At 42.1% G+C, this 18,388-nt stretch overlaps 2 protein-coding genes across 3 annotated transcripts; one reads left to right on the top strand and one right to left on the bottom strand.

Moving 5' to 3' along the window:
- Nucleotides 1-438: 438 nt before the first annotated feature.
- On the top strand, nt 439-5,908 carry LOC123110336 (uncharacterized). 2 transcript variants are annotated; one of them, XM_044530828.1, is made up of 7 exons: nt 439-601; nt 669-777; nt 885-1,006; nt 2,150-2,188; nt 3,114-3,222; nt 3,330-3,451; nt 5,577-5,908. In XM_044530828.1, exons 1-7 carry the CDS (start codon nt 598-600, stop codon nt 5,609-5,611), a joined length of 540 nt encoding a protein of 179 aa, XP_044386763.1. In that variant the 5' UTR covers nt 439-597; the 3' UTR covers nt 5,612-5,908. The 2 variants fall into 2 exon arrangements, with proteins under 2 accessions (XP_044386763.1, XP_044386764.1); XM_044530829.1 differs by lacking the exon at nt 2,150-2,188 and having other exon boundaries at nt 441-601.
- A 1,166-nt stretch (nt 5,909-7,074) lies between these two features.
- On the bottom strand, nt 7,075-8,004 carry LOC123115624 (uncharacterized). The gene is made up of 2 exons (XM_044536738.1): nt 7,898-8,004; nt 7,075-7,785 (listed from the first exon to the last, which is right to left on the bottom strand). The coding sequence occupies exons 1-2, from the start codon at nt 7,965-7,967 to the stop codon at nt 7,280-7,282; spliced, it is 576 nt and encodes a 191-aa protein (XP_044392673.1). The 5' UTR covers nt 7,968-8,004; the 3' UTR covers nt 7,075-7,279.
- Nucleotides 8,005-18,388: the final 10,384 nt, after the last annotated feature.

Here is an 18,388-nt window from a genome sequence, read left to right as displayed (position 1 = left end):
ATGCTTCCATCTGTAAAACAAACTATTCTTCTATCCATTGGAGCAGGGATATTTTCCTTTTTCATGGAATCAATATTGTGATGCTTTTGAAACAATATATTATTAGACACAAAATCTTCTTAGTCCAAGGAAGCAAACATCATTAACCATGGAAGCTAATTCACCGATCGATGGCGACACAAATTATTGTATTCAAAGATATAAAAATCCATATCAAAGCAACAGTTCCATCGGAAGGAAAACTGAATAATATCGGAAACTAATTTTGCTTTTAAGGTAGCAACATCCGAAATTAGTTTGCTAAATATATGGAAGCGTCACATTAGTTTCCTAAATCTTCGAAGTACTCCAGTTATTAGCAAATCCCACCTAATTAGTTTCATCGGGTTTCAATTCTGGAAACTGCCCACGAAAGATGCGCACCGGCCAGCCTGCTGATCTAACGGCCATAGGGGATTTGATCCAACGGCTTGCTACTGGCCTGATAGTTATAAGCCTCCCCCGCCGCCGGCAGTGAGTTGCCTTCGCGCACAGCCTCCACCCCGCCGCCGCCGCCGCCTCCGCTTTGCCCCTGACGCTGCAACCGCTACCGTCGCCATGGGTAAGCACCATTGCGTCCGTCCTTACTAGTTTCTTGTGGATCTGACGCCTCCATTGTTGTGCGGCAGACCCGGTCAAGCGGGCGGAACTTAGGGCGCGGCTTGAGGAGCTCAAGGCGGAGATGAAGGAAAAATCTCTCCCCGGCGCCAGGGTCACCAATGGTGTCCCCTCCGACATGTGCGCGCGCCCTCTCTCTTTGTCGCTTGCTTGCGCGTATGTCTATCTTGGGGAATTGAATTGATTCTAACTAACCGAGCGAAATTGAATCTATCTGGGTTGTTCAGCCGCGCTTTTCTCGCGGAGGTGGCGAAGAAGCAAAGGGCGGCGCTGCGGGAGGCGTACAGCAACCGCGAACCACTCATCCTCCGTCTCAACTCCCGGCAAGACCCGTGCGCATCACCACCAGGTGTGTGTTGTCATGCTCCCAGGCTGATATACCATCACCAATGCTACTCACTGCGGTCTATGTCAGTATCTGATGGCGTTATTTTTCGTTCGTAAGATGTTCTTTTTAGAGAATATTAATATAATAGTAGCTTAAATTAGGTGACTTTTATTTGGGAACCCATCGTAAGATAGATATTCTTGATTGATTATCAGTGACTGGATGGGTAGCTCTTCTTTTGAGGAGTCTTGTTTCGACGACTGTTTACTCTTCTTTTGAAGAGTGTTGTTTCTGACGATAGGACTGACTGTTACCTTAGCGGATTAGTCTGCGCCGAAGGGCTGTGGCGCCATGGATTTTAAGTGCTTAATCCGAAAGGGTTTTTTCCCCCTGCTTTTGCTGCTTCAGTGTGTCACCGACTCATGTTTCCAATACTTATTCAGTGATTCTTGCATGCTACTGTCTCCTGCATGACAACAGGAACAGTGGGTAGTGATATAGGAGGAGGAAAAGTGACATGTATGGAAAACTCTATTTAGTAAATATATTGTTGATCGAAACATTCATCCTTGTCAAATTAAAACATTTACAGTTTATAATGAAGAGTATATACACTTTGCTCTCTTCTCTGCAAAACGCCTAGAAACACTAGGCAGCGCGTGGGTGCTAGGTGGAGCTGGAGCGCTTGCTTCTTCTCTCTACGGCTTGTTAAGTATTTGTGGTTTTTGCTTAAACATTTTGGATATGGTAGCAATTCTGCTTGCTGGTGTAATTGTTAATTCAAAGTTCACTCCTTGTGCGCTTTTATGAAATTGTGCATTTCTAGCACTTTTAATGTAAAAGGACTGTTATTGCCCCTAACATAGGTTGAAATAGTGGGATCTTTTGAAGACTGTTGTTCCAGATGATAGTAGTGACTGCACTAGTCTTGTTAGTTTCCTGATAGCAGATGTTATGTCAACGTTACCTTGGTAGTTTCGTGTTTAAAAAGATGCGCCTAAGGTCTTTCATCTAAGCGATTGCTTTTAAGTGCCTGGATGCTTAAGCATTCGAAAAGGTGTTTTTTTCCTGCTTTTTGCTGCTTTAGTGTGTCAGCTGCACAGCACCGGTCCGTGTTCCCAATACTTATTCAGTGCTTCTTGCATGCTACTGCTTACTTTGCAGGACAGGAACAGTGGGTAGTGAAGAGGATAAGTGGGAGATGTATGGAAACTGTGTCTAGTAAATATCTGACTGATTGAAGTACTCATCCTTGTCAAATTTAAAATTTTACAGTGTATAATGAAGTATATATACACTTGGCTCTTTTTCTTTTTGCGAAATGCCTAGAAATGCTAGGCGGTGGTCTAGTTCCTAGGTGGAGCTGGAGCGCTTTCTCTACCACTTTTTAAAACATTTGTGTTTTTTTTTTGCTTAAACATTTTAAATGTGGTAGCAAGTCCGCCTATGTCTTCTAGGCATAGCCGGTCCCAAGCCCGGGTAAAGGAGGAGGGTTGTGATAGGCTTGGCGAGCCAACGTAAAAACTAGCCAGTCCCATAGGTATGAAACCGATTTGAGCGAGAGTAGTACTAGGATGGGTGACCTCCTGGGAAGTCCTTGTGAAAGAGTTTCATATCTAAGGGTTGTGATAGGCTTGGCGAGCCAACGTAAAAACTAGCCAGTCTTTTGGGTATGAAACCCATTTGCGCGAGAGTAGTACTAGGATGGGTGACCTCCTGGGAAGTCCTCGTGAAAGGGTTTCATATCTAGCCTACCCCAACTTGTTTGGGATCAAAGGCTTCGTAAGTAAGTAAGTAAGCAAGTCAGCTTGCCGGTGTAACTGGTATATCAAAGTTGGCACCTTATGCAATGTTATGAAATTGTTTGTGCATTTCTAGCACTCTTCAAGTAAATGGACTGTTTCTAGACAACTATAGTACCCTTAACAAAATTTTACGTACCTTAGTAGTTTAGTGTTTAAAAAGCTGTGCCTAAGGTCTTTCATCTAAGCGATTGCTTTTAAGTGCCTGGATTCTTAAGTACTCATCCTTGTCAAATTTAAAATTTTACAGTGTATAATGAAGTATATATACACTTGGCTCTTTACTAGTTTCTTGTGGATCTGACGCCTCCGTTTTTGTGCGGCAGACCCGGTCAAGTCGGCGGAACTTAGGGCGCAGTTTAAGGAGATGAAGGCGAAGCTGAAGGAACAATCTCTCCCCGGCGCCAAGGTCACCAACGGTGTCCCCTCCAAGATGTGCGCGCGCCCTCTCTCTTGTTCGCTTGCTTGCGCGTATGTCTATCTTTGGGAATTGAATTGATTCTAACTAACCGAGCGAAATTCAATCTATCTGGGTTGTTCAGCCAGCCTTTTCTCGCGGAGGCGGTGAGGAAGAAAAGGGCGGCGCTGCGGGAGGCGTACAGCAACCGCGAACCACCCATCCTCCGTCTCAACTCCCGGCGAGACCCGTGCGCATCACCACCAGGTGTGTGTTGTCATGCTCCCAGGCTGATATACCATCACCAATGCTACTCACTGCGGTCTATGTCAGTATCTGATGGCGTTTTTTTTCGTTCGTAAGATGTTTTTTTAGAGAATATTATTAATAATAATAATAATAATATAATAGTAGCTTAAATTAGGTGACTGTTTTATTTGGGAACCCATCATAAGATAGAAATTCTTGATTGATTATCTGTGACTGGAGGGGTAGCTCTTCTTTTGAAGAGTCTTGTTTCGACGACTGTTTACTCTTCTTTTGAAGAGTGTTGTTTCTGACGATAGGACTGACTGTTACCTTAGCGGATTAGTCTGCGCCCAAGGGCTGTGGGACCATGGATTTTAAGTGCTTAATCCGAAAGGGTTTTTATTTTTTTCCTGCTTTTTGCTGCTTTAGTGTGTCACCAATTCATGTTTCCAATACTTATTCAGTGATTCTTGCATGCTATACTGTCTCCTGCATGACAACAGGAACAGTGGGTAGTGATAGAGGAGGAAAAGTGACATGTATGGAAACTCTATTTAGTAAATATATCGTTGATTGAAACATTCATCCTTGTCAAATTAAAACATTTACAGTTTATAATGAAGAGTATATACACTTTGCTCTCTTCTCTGCAAAACGCCTAGAAACACTAGGCAGCGCGTGGGTGCTAGGTGGAGCTGGAGCGCTTGCTTCTCTCTACGGCTTGTTAAGTATTGGTGGTTTCTGTTTAAACATTTTGGATGTGGTAGCAATTCTGCTTGCTGGTGTAATTGTTAATTCAAAGTTCACTCCTTGTGCGCTTTTATGAAATTGTGCATTACTAGCACTTTTCATGTAAAAGGACTGTTATTACCCCTAACATAGGTTGAAATAGTGGGATCTTTTGAAGACTGTTGTTCCAGATGATAGTAGTGACTGCACTACTCTTATTAGTTTCTTGATAACAGATGTTATGTCAAAGTTACCTTAGTAGTTTAGTGTTTAAAAAGCTGCGCCTAAGGTCTTTCATCTAAGCGATTGCTTTTAACTCCCTGGAGGATGCTTAAGCATTCGAAAAGGTGTTTTTTTCCTGCTTTTTGCTGCTTTAGTGTGTCAGTTGCACAGGCAGCACAGCACCGGTCCGTGTTCCCAATACTTGGGCCCCGTTCAGAAGTGCTCCTCCTCTGCACTTCTCCGGAAGCAGGCGAGAAGCTGGCCGAACGCTTCGGCTCCGCGAAGCCAGCTTCAAGAAGCGGAGGCGGCCTCCAGTGCAAATTTGAGAAGCTGCCCAAGCCCAGCTTCACGAAACGGCGAAGGAGAAGTTCAGCTTAATTACTAGGAGTGCCACCGCCAAGTCAAGAAAACGATTTGTTTTGCAGTTGCATGTGGCCTGCTTGGCTCCTGTTTTCCTATCTCTACAGCTCCCACCAAGTCTGGCCTGCTTCGCTCCGAACGCTCGCCCAGCTCCCGCGAGAAGCCAGCCCGCCCAGCTACCGCGAGAAGCTGGCTCGTTTGGGAAGCAGGAGCACTTCCGAAGGAACAGTGGGTAGTGAAGAGGATAAGTGGGAGATGTATGGAAACTGTGTCTAGTAAATATCTGACTGATTGAAGTACTCATCCATGTCAAATTTAAAATTTTAGTGTATAATGAAGTATATGTACACTTGGCTCTTTTTATTTTTTTTGCGAAATGCCTAGAAATGCTAGGCAGTGGTCTAGTTGCTAGGTGGGGCTGGAGCGCTTTCTCTACCACTTTTTAAAACATTTGTGTTTTTTTGCTTAAACATTTTAAATGTGGTAGCAAGTCAGCTTGCCGGTGTAACTGGTATATCAAAGTTGACACCTTATGCAATGTTATGAAATTGTTTGTGTATTAATTTCTAGCACACTCTTCAAGTAAATGGACTGTTTCTAGACAACTATAGTACCCTTAACATAGGTTGAAGTAGTGGGATAATATTTTCATGTTGGTATGCCACATTCAATCCACTGGTTTTCAGATCATTGTTTTTCTTATGTTCTGACATTTTATTTTTCCACTTTTGGAGATACCACTGGTTTTGCATCATACAAATGGGATGGACGTACCTTTTTTTTTTGTTGGTTTAACCACACTGACCCAACATTTTATTGATTTGTCCCACAGCTTTCTCTGAAGATGGAGAGGGAAAGGAAGCATAAGAACTACTTGTCCATGAGGAAGTATAATAAAGGCCTAGGTCAGGACTGCGATGCAATGCCTAGCATAGTGTGGAAGTATTTTGTGTTTGCTCTGTTACCTGAAATGCCTAGATTGGTGTAAGTGGCATATTCTATTTTGTATTTGCTCTGTATACCTCAAGGCTGGCAGCACCCGATACTTTCCCGCATCAGAGGACGTATGTACGTTTAACTTGCAAGGCTCGTTGATCACTGAAATGAAGCTCCTGAATGCAGCTCTAATTTATAAGCTCCTGAATTTTCGTAGTGTTGGGAATATCTGAATGTGACATCTGTGCTGATTGATGATTGTTACAATGGATCAGTATATGTAACGCTAGATTGCATGTTTTTCATGCCGTTATCTCGATGCCACCGCTTTTATTATTGCGCAATAACATATGTGACTGGCAAGAAATTCACTGCCATAACGTCTTTTATTTACGAAAAAAAGGTGCAACCTCATCACAATCCGGCATCAATGCACAACACTCCTGTCATGAGTTGAGGTTCATGCCAAGGAATTTTTGGCGAAGTGAACGGACCCCCCGCGTCGCTCCTTTGGGGCGGCCCGGGGGTGCTCCCCTCCTCACGTACTGTGTGATGTTGGCATGATAAATCACTTGTGAAGTTGCCATGATAAAACTCCTGGAATGCACGTATGAATGGTTGAGGCGAATATATAGCTAACTTCTGCCTCCAAAGAAGACAGTATTGTTTTGTACTATTATATGGAACTTTTTTTGAGGAAGAACTTGTACAGAAGCAACCATGGGAAAAAAATCTTTTGGTTTACATGCTGTGAGGTAACTGCAACATGGCCTGTATGGCTACATTGGTGGTGCTCATCTGTATTGGGACACCTCTGAATTGGCATTCTTTTTTTTTTCTTGCCAATCACGATAGGTGGTGGCAGTTTTTATCATCGGAAACAACTCTGCTGTCTCTGTGTAAGGAAACTTTCTGCATATATAGTCCTTGTCTTTTATGTAACTTCCACTCCCAACTCACATGCATGCACATGCATGGTTTCCAGTGGAAGCGTTTTTCAGTTTTCATACTTTCAAATGTGGAACAAGATAAGCATCAGATTGTGCCTCGACGTGTATATGGAATAGTAATGACAAATTAGATAATACTATTACATTTTTATCTTTTGGTTCTTTCTTGCATGTTCCACCAACAGTCCAGCATCTATAGCACCAGTAAATATGCACTGTAAATCATTCAGAACTGGCACCACAAATATATGCCAGTACTGAACATGCATTTTTTGAAGGCAGTACTGAACATGCATTTGTTTGTTCAGAAACCAGGCGTAGAAAAAACTGAAACATAAGTCTGTAGAACGGATAACTGAAACATCGACGCGTGTCATCATCAATTAATCTCACTCACACTAGCATACCCGTCCCCACAAACTCAACAAAAGCACAAAACATTAATTCTGCAAATACTTGATTGATTTATTCTGCAACCATAACAGATCCGATCCTTGAGAGGATTACACATCCGTGAGAATCGAAGAGTAGATTCTACAGCTAAACCACGCACACGGAGTACACTAGTTCACCAACAACTTATTTTATCATCATACGGACGGAAATCCCAGTGGATCGACATGGAATTTCTTGTACAGTAGCTAGCACTCTAGCAGTGAGGCACGAGGAAGGCAGGCTTGAGCTCGATCTCATCGTACCAGGTGTAGAAGAAAGCGGTCGACGGGCAGCTGAAATCTTCAGTTTGCGCCTTCCCATCGACCGGGACGGCGGCAGAGGCAGATGTGTTCTCGGGCGGCGAGGGGGGAAAACGGGGGCAGCTCGCCGCCGGCAGGAGCGGGCCGGCGTGGTGGATGAGGTAGAGGTGCTCCGTCACCTTGGAGAAGATCCTCTCGTCGGTCCCGTTGGCGTAGATGGTGGAGAAGCCGTCGGGCGCGTAGGTCACCACGTTGTCCACCATGCACGGGCAGTGGTTGTACACCCACGCCGCCATGACCATCGGCAGCTGCTTCAGCTTGCGCCCGCCGCCGCCGCCGCCGGAGTTCATGTGCTCCTGCTCTTGCTCGTGCGTGCGGCCGCCGTCCTGCTTGTAGCTGTCGACCCGGATATGCCGTATCTCCAGGTCCGCCACGGTGCATGTCTTGTTGCAGCTGCTCCCTGGAACAGAGAGATTCACGAGCTGAATGAGTTAGGGACTGAATAGATTCACGAGCTGCTCAAGAAATTATACATATGCTCGCATGATTCTGGATTGGAGATGTTCTGTTACCTTTCGCCAAGGTGAGGAGCAGGACAACTGCCATGAGAAGCTTGATGCGCCTCTCCCGCCCCATAGCCATTCTTCTGTGTCTGTGTTGCGCTCTGTTTCTTGGTATTGGTAGGTGTACAGAGTGCCATGAGAGCTTGTGGTCTCGACTTATTTATAGGAGGAGCACCGAGACAATTTGACATTTCTAGCCCTTGGCAATACGACCTGGGCATGGGCAGCCCGGGCCGGGCTTTGTTTTGCAGCCCGTAAGGTAGTTCAGGCCGGGCTCGGGCTTCTCTTTTTCTGTATTTCGGGCTGGTCTTGCACATATGTACACTGAAAAAAGCATTTGGGCCGGGTTTTCGGGCTTCGGGATTGATTTTGGGACGGGCTCGGGCTTGAAAACAAAGTGTATTTCGGGCTTTGGCTGCGCTCGGGCTTGAGAAAGGAAGGTCATGCTTTTACAAGTCCGGCTCAGCCCGGCGTTTGCGCAGTTTTAGTAATAACACTTCTACTTTAGTAGACCCGCTTAGATACATCAATAACGGAGATCAGTCGATACCCCTTCATAATGAAGGACATGGTTGACATTTTTTTAGGTATTTAGCATATGCAAGGAAGAAGGACGAATCATTAACAATTTGAACGTTAAGAGAGGTAATTGAGTAACGTAAAAGTTTCTATAACCATATTTGTCTCTCTCAATAATATAGCTACCATAAACAATATTCTCTTTATGATCTACATGCAAAAAACTTTCAAAATAGTGGGATTATCATCAACTAAAGTCATGACCTCTTCAACCCACTTTTTTCAAAAAAAATCATAAAATTGATGATTCTCCAAAGTAGTGGGATCATTATTATCTAAAGTTGACGCTCTTCCAAACCCACTTTCAATATTATTGCAAACACTATTATTAATGGCATATTCATCATGAAGGTTAAATAAATTTTCAAGATCACACGAAACATCACAATTATCATCTCAATCATGATGATTAGCACAATTGATATTCATAGCATTATACTAATGCAATTGCAATCATGCTTTTCATTCAATAGATGTATCCCCATAGCATTTTCTTTTATGAATTCTTCATTACTAGCTATTGGTTTACAACATGCAACAAGTTTGAAAAGATTTGCAAGTGGTTGAGGATCTATATGTCTTTATTTCTATTATAGTGAGACAACATGATAATTGCAAGCAAATAAGGTGTGTGTGTGTGTGTGTGTGTGTGTGTGTGCAGGTACCTTATGTTGTTTGGTGAAGTCTCCGCGGGAACTGCGCCAAAAATAATTTCTGCTATTTGTGAGCTGCGTTAGGATTTTCCCCGAAGAGGAAGGGTGTTAGTAGCGGCCAGTATTTCCCTCAGTAGAAACAAGGTTATCAAACCAATAGGAGAACCAAGCAAATCCTAGTAGGCGGTACCTGTACACACAAGAGAAATATTTGCACCCAACGCGGGCAAGAGGGTTGACAATCCCCTTGAACTCGTTACTTGCAAGGATTAAATCTTATAGTGATAGATAGATAAATTGAAAAGTAAAATAAAAAGAGTAAAATTGTAGCAAAGTATTTGTGGTTTTAGTAATATGATAAAAGTAGACCCGAGGGCCAAAATTTTCACTAGAGACTTCTCTCTCGAGACATAGCATACTGTGGGTAGACAAATTACTATTGAGCAATTGATAGAAAAGCGCATAATTATGATGACATTCATGTCATTGATCACAAATATAGGCATCACGTTCGTGACAAGTAGACCAAAACAATTCTAGATCTACTACTATTACTCCACCAATCAACTGACTCCTACCTGCATCTATGATATCAAGTTCATAATAAACAGAATAACGCTTTAAGCAAGATGAAATGATGTAGACAAATAAACTCATGGAATATGATTAAACCCCGCCGTTATACCCTTACTGGCAACAATATGATACGTGTCTCGCTACCCCTTCTGCCACGAGGTGAGGACATCGCAAGATTGAACCTACTACAAAGCACCTCTCCCACTGAAGATAAATCAATCTAGTTATCCAAATCAAACGGATAGATCAGAGAGAAATACAAAGCTATAATAATCATGCATAATAAAGTTCAGAAAAGACTCATTTACTTTCAATGACTAATTTGATCATAAACCCATAATTTTTTTTATTGAACATTGTGAGGCAAAAGCCCCACAGCCTTTTATTAAAATAGGCCCAAGTCTTTACGTTAAAACAAAACTAGCTAAGTCTATCTATGGGGAGAAAAAAAAATCTACCTATGAATGTACAACAAATATATACAAATGTACAGAAGGAGATGCCACATTATCAAGGCAGAGCATTGATCCATTGGAGAAGAAGGGGCTTGATCGAAGCCTTCATCCTATGAGAGTGCAGGGTGCTGTCATGAATAAACTTGGCTTTCCAGCCGCCAAATGTTGGCCTGATATGTCTGAAGATCCTATCATTCCTCGTGGTCCAGATGCTCCAAGCAACAAGATAATCACCTCAAAGAAGAAAGGATGCTGAAAACTTCTCTTGGCAGCCAAAATGCACTCTCTAGGAGTTAATCCTGCATACCAGGTAATCTGCAGATAATTCCAAACTCTGTTGCTGAAAGTACACTTGAACAAGAGATGATATCTGTCCTCGTGCAATTGAGCCACACACATAGGGCATAGATTGTCATCCTCCTCAGATCTCCAATGCCTTATCAGAAGCATGTCTCTTGTGTTGAGTCTATCATTCAGCATCAACCATGCAAAAACCTTGATTTTCATAATGCACCTGCTCTTCCATATACATTTACAGGGATCATCATTAGGTAGATGTGCATGAGCCAGAGTATAACTCTTGGCAGTGTAGGGGCCTTTTCCAAGTGACCATGACTAGAAGTCAGGTTCATTGGGTCTTCTCTGCAAGTCAGATAAAGCAGAATTGAGAGAAACCAACTCATCCATGGCGTCATGAGAGAGAGTAAATTGAAAATATGTGTCAATATCAAAGTCTTCAATAAAATTCCTGACAGATATCTTGTCATCAAGAGAAAAGGAGAAGAGTCTCGGAAATGTCTCCTTAATTGGCAGATGGCTTCCACCTCAGCTCCATGCGTCATGCCAAAACAAAGTGTTGTTTCCATTATTGATTGTGATAATACAATGGGCTCTATAAACATCATTTAACTTCATGATGTCCCTCCACCATGAATATCCACACTGGACAGTTGCATGAGGGACTACCCCATTAGAATAAGTGTCCCAAATCAGAGAGACCCAAGGTATATTAGCCTTATTATAAAACTTGTGCCAATGTTTAGTGAGCAAGGCCTTGTTCTGAATTGCAAGGTTGATGATTCCCATGCCCCTTTATCTTTTGACTTACAAACCATTGGCCATGCTGCTAATGATTGTTTAGGGGTGTCAGCATTTCCTCTTCATAAAAATTGCCTCATTATTCTTTCAAGTTGGTTAATAATAGCAGTTGGTAAGCTAAGACTGTCACTAGTAGAAAAGGGGCCAATGGTCCAGGGCGGTCCAGCCCATTAGTCCCGGTTCAATCCAGAACCGGGACCAATGGGGGCATTGGACACGGTTCGTGAGCCCCAGGGGCCGGCCGGGCCACGTGGGCCATTGGTCCCGGTTCGTCTGGACCTATTGGTCCCGGTTGGTGGGACGAACCGGGAGCAATGGCCCTCGCTCCTGGCCCACCACCATTGGTCCCGGTTGGTGGCCTGAACGGGGACCAAAGGACGATCATTAGTCCCGGTCCATTCCACCAACCGGGACTAAAGGGTTGGTCCTCGTTGCGGCCAAAGTTTAGTCCCACCTCGCCAACCGGAGGGGAATCAGACCGGTTTATAAGCCCCTCCCTCTCTGCCTTATTGAGCTCCTCTGAAAATGAAAATGGATGCCCTTATATAGGGAATTTAGGCTAAACTCATACGAATTTCTCTTGAAATTTGTTATGAATTTAATTTGAATTTCCTCTATAAGCGCATCTATGCTCATTTCTGAGTAGCTTTTTATATAGTTTTTTTTCTTTTCTGCTATATTTATTTTTTTCTTTTTATTTCTGAGTTGTAATAAGTCATTAAAAATAAGCTCTATGCTCATTTTTTAGTAAAGTTAATCATAACTATTTTTTCTTCTATTTATTTTTGAATTGTAATAAGTCATTAAAAATAAGCATCTACACTCATATTTTTAGTAAAGTTAATCACAACTATTTTTTCTTCTTTTTATTTCTGAGTTGTAATAAGTCATTAAAATTAGCATTTATGCTCCTTTTTTAGTACAGTTAATCACAACTATTTTTTGCTTCAATTCATTTCTGAGTATCTTTTTATATAGTTTTTTTTTCTTTTCTGCTATATTTATTTTTTTCTTTTTATTTCTGAGTTGTAATAAGTCATTAAAAATAAGCATCTATGCTCCTTTTTTAGTGCAGTTAATCACAACTATTTTTTGGTTCAATTCATTTATGAGTAGTTTTCTATATAGTTTTCTTTCTTTTCAGCTATATTTATTTTTTTTCTTTTTATTTCTTAGTTGTAATAAGTCATTAAAAATAAGCATCTATGCTCATTTTTAGTAAAGTTAATAATAACTATTTTTTCTTCTTTTTATTTCTGAGTTGTAATAAGTCATTAAAAATAAGCATCTATGCTCATATTTTAGTAAAGTTAATCACAACTACTTTCTTTTCTTTTTATTTCTGAGTTGTAATAAGTCATTAAAAATAAGCATCTATGCTCCTTTTTTAGTACAGTTAATCATAACTATTTTTTGCTTCAATTCATTTCTGAGTAGTTTTCTATATAGTTTTTTTTCTTTTCAGCTATATTTATTTTTTTCTTTTTATTTCTCAGTTGTAATAAGTCATTAAAAATAAAAAGAGGCGTAGTGCTTGTTAATTTGCTTCAAGCCTTTCGGAATAGTGTCAACTGCACTGCACATAGGTCTGTGCAGTCTACCGTATTCCTCAAGGCTTGAAGCTAACCAACGTGCAGGAGCATTGAACCTCTTCGTCATAGTCTCTGCACTCAGGGCTTATAAACAGCTGCGAGTGCCTCTCGCTTGGCGAGGTGGGACTAAAAAAACAGCTGCAGGAAGAATCAAAATAAAATAAATAAAATAAAAAAAGTGCCACCTAAAGGGCTACCACGGCCTGGATACGACTAGAAACCCAACAATGGGCCAGGATTCAGGCCCGCAATAGGCCCAATAGGCCCACAGGCACATATAGTGCGTTTAGGCCCGTAAGCCTGCATTTGAGAGGAGCTCGAGAGGGCAGCGGGACTGGTGCTTATAAACCACTCTCGAGCTCCCTCAGCTAGCGAGGTGGGACTAAACTATCGTGCCGCGACGCGGGCAGCACATGGCCTTTAGTCTCGGTTGGTGGCAACAACCGGAACTAAAGGGGTGCATTGGTACCGGTTCGTGGCACCAACCGGTACCAATACCCCCCTTTAGACCCGGTTGGAGCCACCAACCGGGACCAAAGGTCTTCGTTTCCCGCCCTTTGGGCTGCTAAAAAGAGGCCTTTGGTCCCGGTTGGTGGCACAAACCGGGACTAAAGGGGGCATTAGTCACGGTTGGAGCCACCAACCGGGACCGATGCTCTTCCTATATATACAGGACTTGGCAGTTTTCGATCTCTCCTGCTCCACTCCGGTCGCCGCGCGTCTCCCTGCCGCCACCTCGCCGTCGCCGCCCCACCCCGCCACGCCCCGACGCCGTCGCCGCCCCGCCCAGCCCCGCCCCATGCTATCGCCGCCCGCGTGCCCCGCCCAGCCCACCCGCGCCGTGCCCCGCAGCCCCGGCCCGCGCCGCCCCCGTCGTCGTCGCCTTCGCCGTCGCCGTCGCCGTTGCCGCCCCGCTCCGCACCTCGCCATCGCCTTCGCCGTCGCCGTCGCCGACCGTACGTGAGCACCTCGCCGTCGCCTTCGCCGACCGTCACCGTCATTTTTTTGTTAGATTTAATTAGATTTTTTGTTAGGTTAGATGTGTGTAGTAATTTAGATATATGTAGTTCATAGATTTTGTTGTTAGATTAGCTTTTTTGTTAGATTAGATGTGTAGCAATTAATTTGTTTATATTATGTTAGATTTTTTGTTAGATTAATTAGATTTTTTTGTTAGATTAGATGTGTGTAGTAATTTAGATATGTAGTTCATAGATTTTTTTGTTAGATTAGATTTTTTTGGTTAGATTAGATGTGTAGTAATTAATTTGTTTATATTATGTTAGATTTTTTTGTTAGATTAATTAGATTTTTTTTGTTAGATTAGATGTGTAGTAATTTTGATATGTAGTTCATATTTTTTTTTTGTTAGGTTAGATTTTTTTGTTAGATTAGATTAGATGTGTAGTAATTAATTTTGTTCATAGAATTTTAATGATTTTTTTGTATATAGTTTAGATGTGTAGTAATAAGAAGTAGTTTATATATAGTTGTTAGATTAGATGTGTAGCAATTAATGATTTTTTTGTTAGATTAGATGTGTAGTAATAAGAAGTAGTTTATATATAGTTGAACTATCTAGTTGATTTAATAAACTAATTTATTTTACTATATATAGAAGTAGTTTGTTTTTAGTAAGTACTACTTATTTATTTATAGTAAGTGCTTAGTAGTTGAACTAGATAGTTGATTTAATTAATAAAACTACTTTTATTTAACTATATATAGAAGTAGTTGCCGCATCGACGTCGGCGATGCCTATCCCGCATCCTCGTCGTCGTCGACTCGGCGGTGGAGGCCTGCTTGATCAGGGCCATGTTCGGGACTGGGCTCCGCCGGGCTGGTATTGGGAGGTGCTACCTTCCGGGGGACGTAGGTTGGTGAGGAGGCAGCCCGTTGTTGACCCGATCCTTGTTTGGTGGCGGTCGCGTGGGCCAGTGACGGTGGTGAGGCATCCGGACACCGCGGAGGTGGTACGTCACCGTGTCAGCGAGGAGGACGAGCACGTCCGTCGCTACATGGTTGCATTGGAGGGCAGATTCGACAATATGTGGCAGGTTCCTCAGGGATCTCACTGGAGCTATGATCCTGTGATGGTTCCTTATCTTTGGGTGTCCACCGCTCGCGTCGATACCCGTCGGGCGCTACGGTTCTAGTTGTATTAGTGATATTATTCGACGATGTACGAACACCAAGAGATGATGTACTTTTGCTTATAATTATTGAATGCATGCTAATTTGAATACTATACTTTATTTTATGATTTGGTTTTGCTTATTTTATGATTTGGTTTTGCTTATTGAATGCTCATATTGGATAAGTTCTCCTTCATTCCCGTGTGCTAGACAATTTGATATAATAATGCATTCGAGAATGAAAGGAGGAGCTATGTACATCGATCATCGATAGTAAACCCGTGATTAATAATAATGATCTAGTTTAATATTTGAATTATGAATGTAGGCTGGAAATGTCGTACTCATCGGACGACGAAAACCGCCCGGGGGAGTGCGACTGGTGCCACGACGACCGAGGTATCTGCGACAGGTTCATTGTGCTGGACGAAGATCGTCGCTTCAGCATTAAGCTCGAGGAGACCTTCAATGTTCATACGGTACGCAACCGACGATAAAAGTTGTTTTTTCGTAATTACTCATGACTTCAACTATTTTAATCATGACAATATTTTTCATCTTTTCCAATTCGACTAGCTTATCCCATGCTTTGCAAGACGCTATGTCTTGGAGAGGATGGGTTTTGAAGACCATGAAAGTTTTGAAACCAAAAAAAATATCCTAAGTACCAATCATGGTGTGGATTTTCAAGTAAAGCTGTACAATGCTCAGAGTGTAACCCATTTTGGTTGCAAAAATTGGGAAGCACTTTGCAAGATGTATGGTTTTGATGAGGGTATGCTTGTTACCATGGATCTTGGTGATCCTACAATCGAGTAAGAGAGACCTACGATTTTCGTCCTTGTGGATACACCTCCAATTCTTCCCCCATGTGAGCTTAACATAGTTATTAAGTAATTTATATTGTTTATTTCAAACTAGTTGACAACTTATTCTCCATTGACAGCTTATTTTCATTCTTCAAAGAATGTGCGGAAGATGGTAGATAGAACCTACTACACCGAAGGCTCCGAACTAACTTATCAGGAGAAAAATCATCTGGTCGCATTTTGTACTGATCTTGAGAATTACAATGTCTACAATCGAACTCCTCAACATTATGGTCAATACGTGCCACTAGTGCACGTGTTGAACTACGGTAACTACCATGGAGATATCCTGGTAAGATTTTTGTACTATTACAACATCCGTGCATCTTTTTGCACACTTCTAAAACTAGTACATCATATCATTGCTAACTACGAAGTTATTACTATGTTTTTCAACAGATAATCCCGAATGATTGTGTGCCTCATCTGATGTATACACACGGTAGCCTTCATGTTTTGAACATACAACCAGGTGTCCTACGAATCTCAACTGTCCATACCGGGTTTCTAAAGTAAGTGGAGACATGAGAATCAAAGAATGGAAAAAAATGTATGGACAGTCGTAAGGAGCTTCTTGGAAGCAACATTCAGCGAAGGGCAAAAATTGGAGACAGGATGATTGCCATTCTTCATAATGGAGAGTCAGGGTCTATATTGTTTTATGCTATTTAACCTTAAGGGTGTTTAGGTCCTACCTGATACTGATGATCATGTGTTAAGAATAGTTATGCAGGGTTGGGTTCGATGACTATGAGGATGATGATCGTATGACTTATTATTAATAACGAGTAGAAGTTGTATGATGATGCATGATTATTAGTAGGACGAGTACTTGTTATTATATATGCTGATGTATGCGAGCATGCATGAGTTATTATATCAGCGGGTAACATATATAGCAGCAGCGTTGGTAAACCAAGGACGAAGATATAAGAGAGGACACTTATCTCTATTAGCTAGCTAATATAACAACCTAAAAATAACCCCCAAAACCCCTAAAGCAGCCAATTTCCAAAAAAAAACATGGACTTTTGGTCCCGGTTGGTGCCACCAACCGGGACCAAAGGCCCCCTGACTGGGCTCGGCGCACAGAGCCACGTGGAGGCACATTAGTGTCGGTTCTAGTTTGAACCGGGACTAATGGGTGGAGGTATTAGTAACGGCCCATTAGTCCCGGTTCATGAACCGGGACTAAAGGCCCTCACGAACCGGGACTATTAGGTGTTTTTCTACTAGTGTGTAAAGAAAATAGATGGGCATGGAGGAAAGGACAGACTACAGCAGTTGTAATCTGGCACCTTGGGAGAGCAGGGAGGAACTAGCAGAGAGTCTCCTTTCAACTCTTTCCACAACAGGTACAAGGTCTTGTACCCTGGGTTTTGTGGTACCCACAGGCAGTCCCAGATAAGTGAAAGGGAGAGATCCAACCTGACAGCGAAAGATTGCAGCCAATCTAATGGCTTCATCCTGTGTTACATTGATGGGCAGAATACAGGACTTCTAGAAATTGACTTTTAAGCCAGTTGATTTAGAGAATGCAATGAGCATACTCTTGAGAGCTAACAGCTGCCCCTCATCAGCTTGAATAATCAATAGAGTATCATCTGCATACTGAACTATTGGGAAATCTGGGTCAGTAGATGGTATTGGGAGAGTAAGTAAACCTTGCTGGAGCATTTGGTTAACCACAGATTGCAGCAAATCAACAGCAATAACAAAAAGAAGAGGTGACAGAGGGTCTCCTTGCCTTACACCTCTCTTACAGTTGAATTCCTTGCCAGGTATACCATTGAGAAGGATAGAAGAAGATCCAGATGAGAGGAGTTCCGTAACCTAACCTATCATTTTGTATCAAAACCCTTGTATTTCAACATAAGCAGGATCAGATCATGTTCAACAGTGTCAAAAGCTTTAGCAAAATCAAGCTTGAGGATAAGGATTGGTCTCTTAGACTGATGGAACTAATGAATGTATTCCAAACTCCAAGCAATGCAATCCTGGATAGACCTTGATTTAAACCATATTGGTTTTTATGAATGCATGTGAGGATAACTTTCTTCAACCTATTTGCAGAAGTTTAGTGAGAAACTTGAGACAAGTATTTGTGAGAGAGATTGGCCTGTAGTCATTTGGTCCTTCAGGAGAGAGAATTCTAGGAATGAGTGTCACCAGAGATCCATTAATACTCTGCAAAGAAATTCTTCCTTCATAGAAGTCAGAGATTAACTTGTGGAAATCATCCTTGATTATATGCCAACACTTCTTAACAAACAAACTAGAAAACCCATCTGCTCTTGGTGCTCTGTCAAGAGGTAAGTGCTTCACAACCGCATTTATCTCATCATCTGTGAAAGGCCAAGGTAAACTCACAAGCCCAGGGACAGGCTGAATCAAACTCTTAATATCAAACAACATGTCAATTCCACTTGAAACTCCTATTCTATCCTTATAAGAAGACCAAAGAAGTCCAGCCATTTCATTGTGAGAGGATAATGTCAAACCATCAGCATTAATTAAACTGGAGATAGAATTCCTTCTAAATC

The sequence above is a fragment of the Triticum aestivum genome, chromosome 5B (assembly GCF_018294505.1).
Source record: "Triticum aestivum cultivar Chinese Spring chromosome 5B, IWGSC CS RefSeq v2.1, whole genome shotgun sequence".
Classification (NCBI taxonomy): Eukaryota; Viridiplantae; Streptophyta; class Magnoliopsida; order Poales; family Poaceae; genus Triticum; species Triticum aestivum.
Note: the sequence above shows the minus strand (reverse complement) of the source record. Positions and strands in the feature narration are given on the sequence as shown.

Coding starts and splice junctions, on each gene's coding strand:
- LOC123110336 (XM_044530828.1), top strand. Junction 1,007..2,149: donor CCCGTGCGCATCACCACCAG/GTGTGTGTTGTC, acceptor CTTACTTTGCAG/GACAGGAACAGTGGGTAGTG. Junction 2,189..3,113: donor GAAGAGGATAAGTGGGAGAT/GTATGGAAACTG, acceptor TTTGTGCGGCAG/ACCCGGTCAAGTCGGCGGAA.
- LOC123115624 (XM_044536738.1), bottom strand. CDS start 7,967: ATGGCTATGGGGCGGGAGAGGCGCATCAAGCTTCTCATGGCAGTTGTC. Junction 7,786..7,897: donor GCTCCTCACCTTGGCGAAAG/GTAACAGAACAT, acceptor TCTCTGTTCCAG/GGAGCAGCTGCAACAAGACA.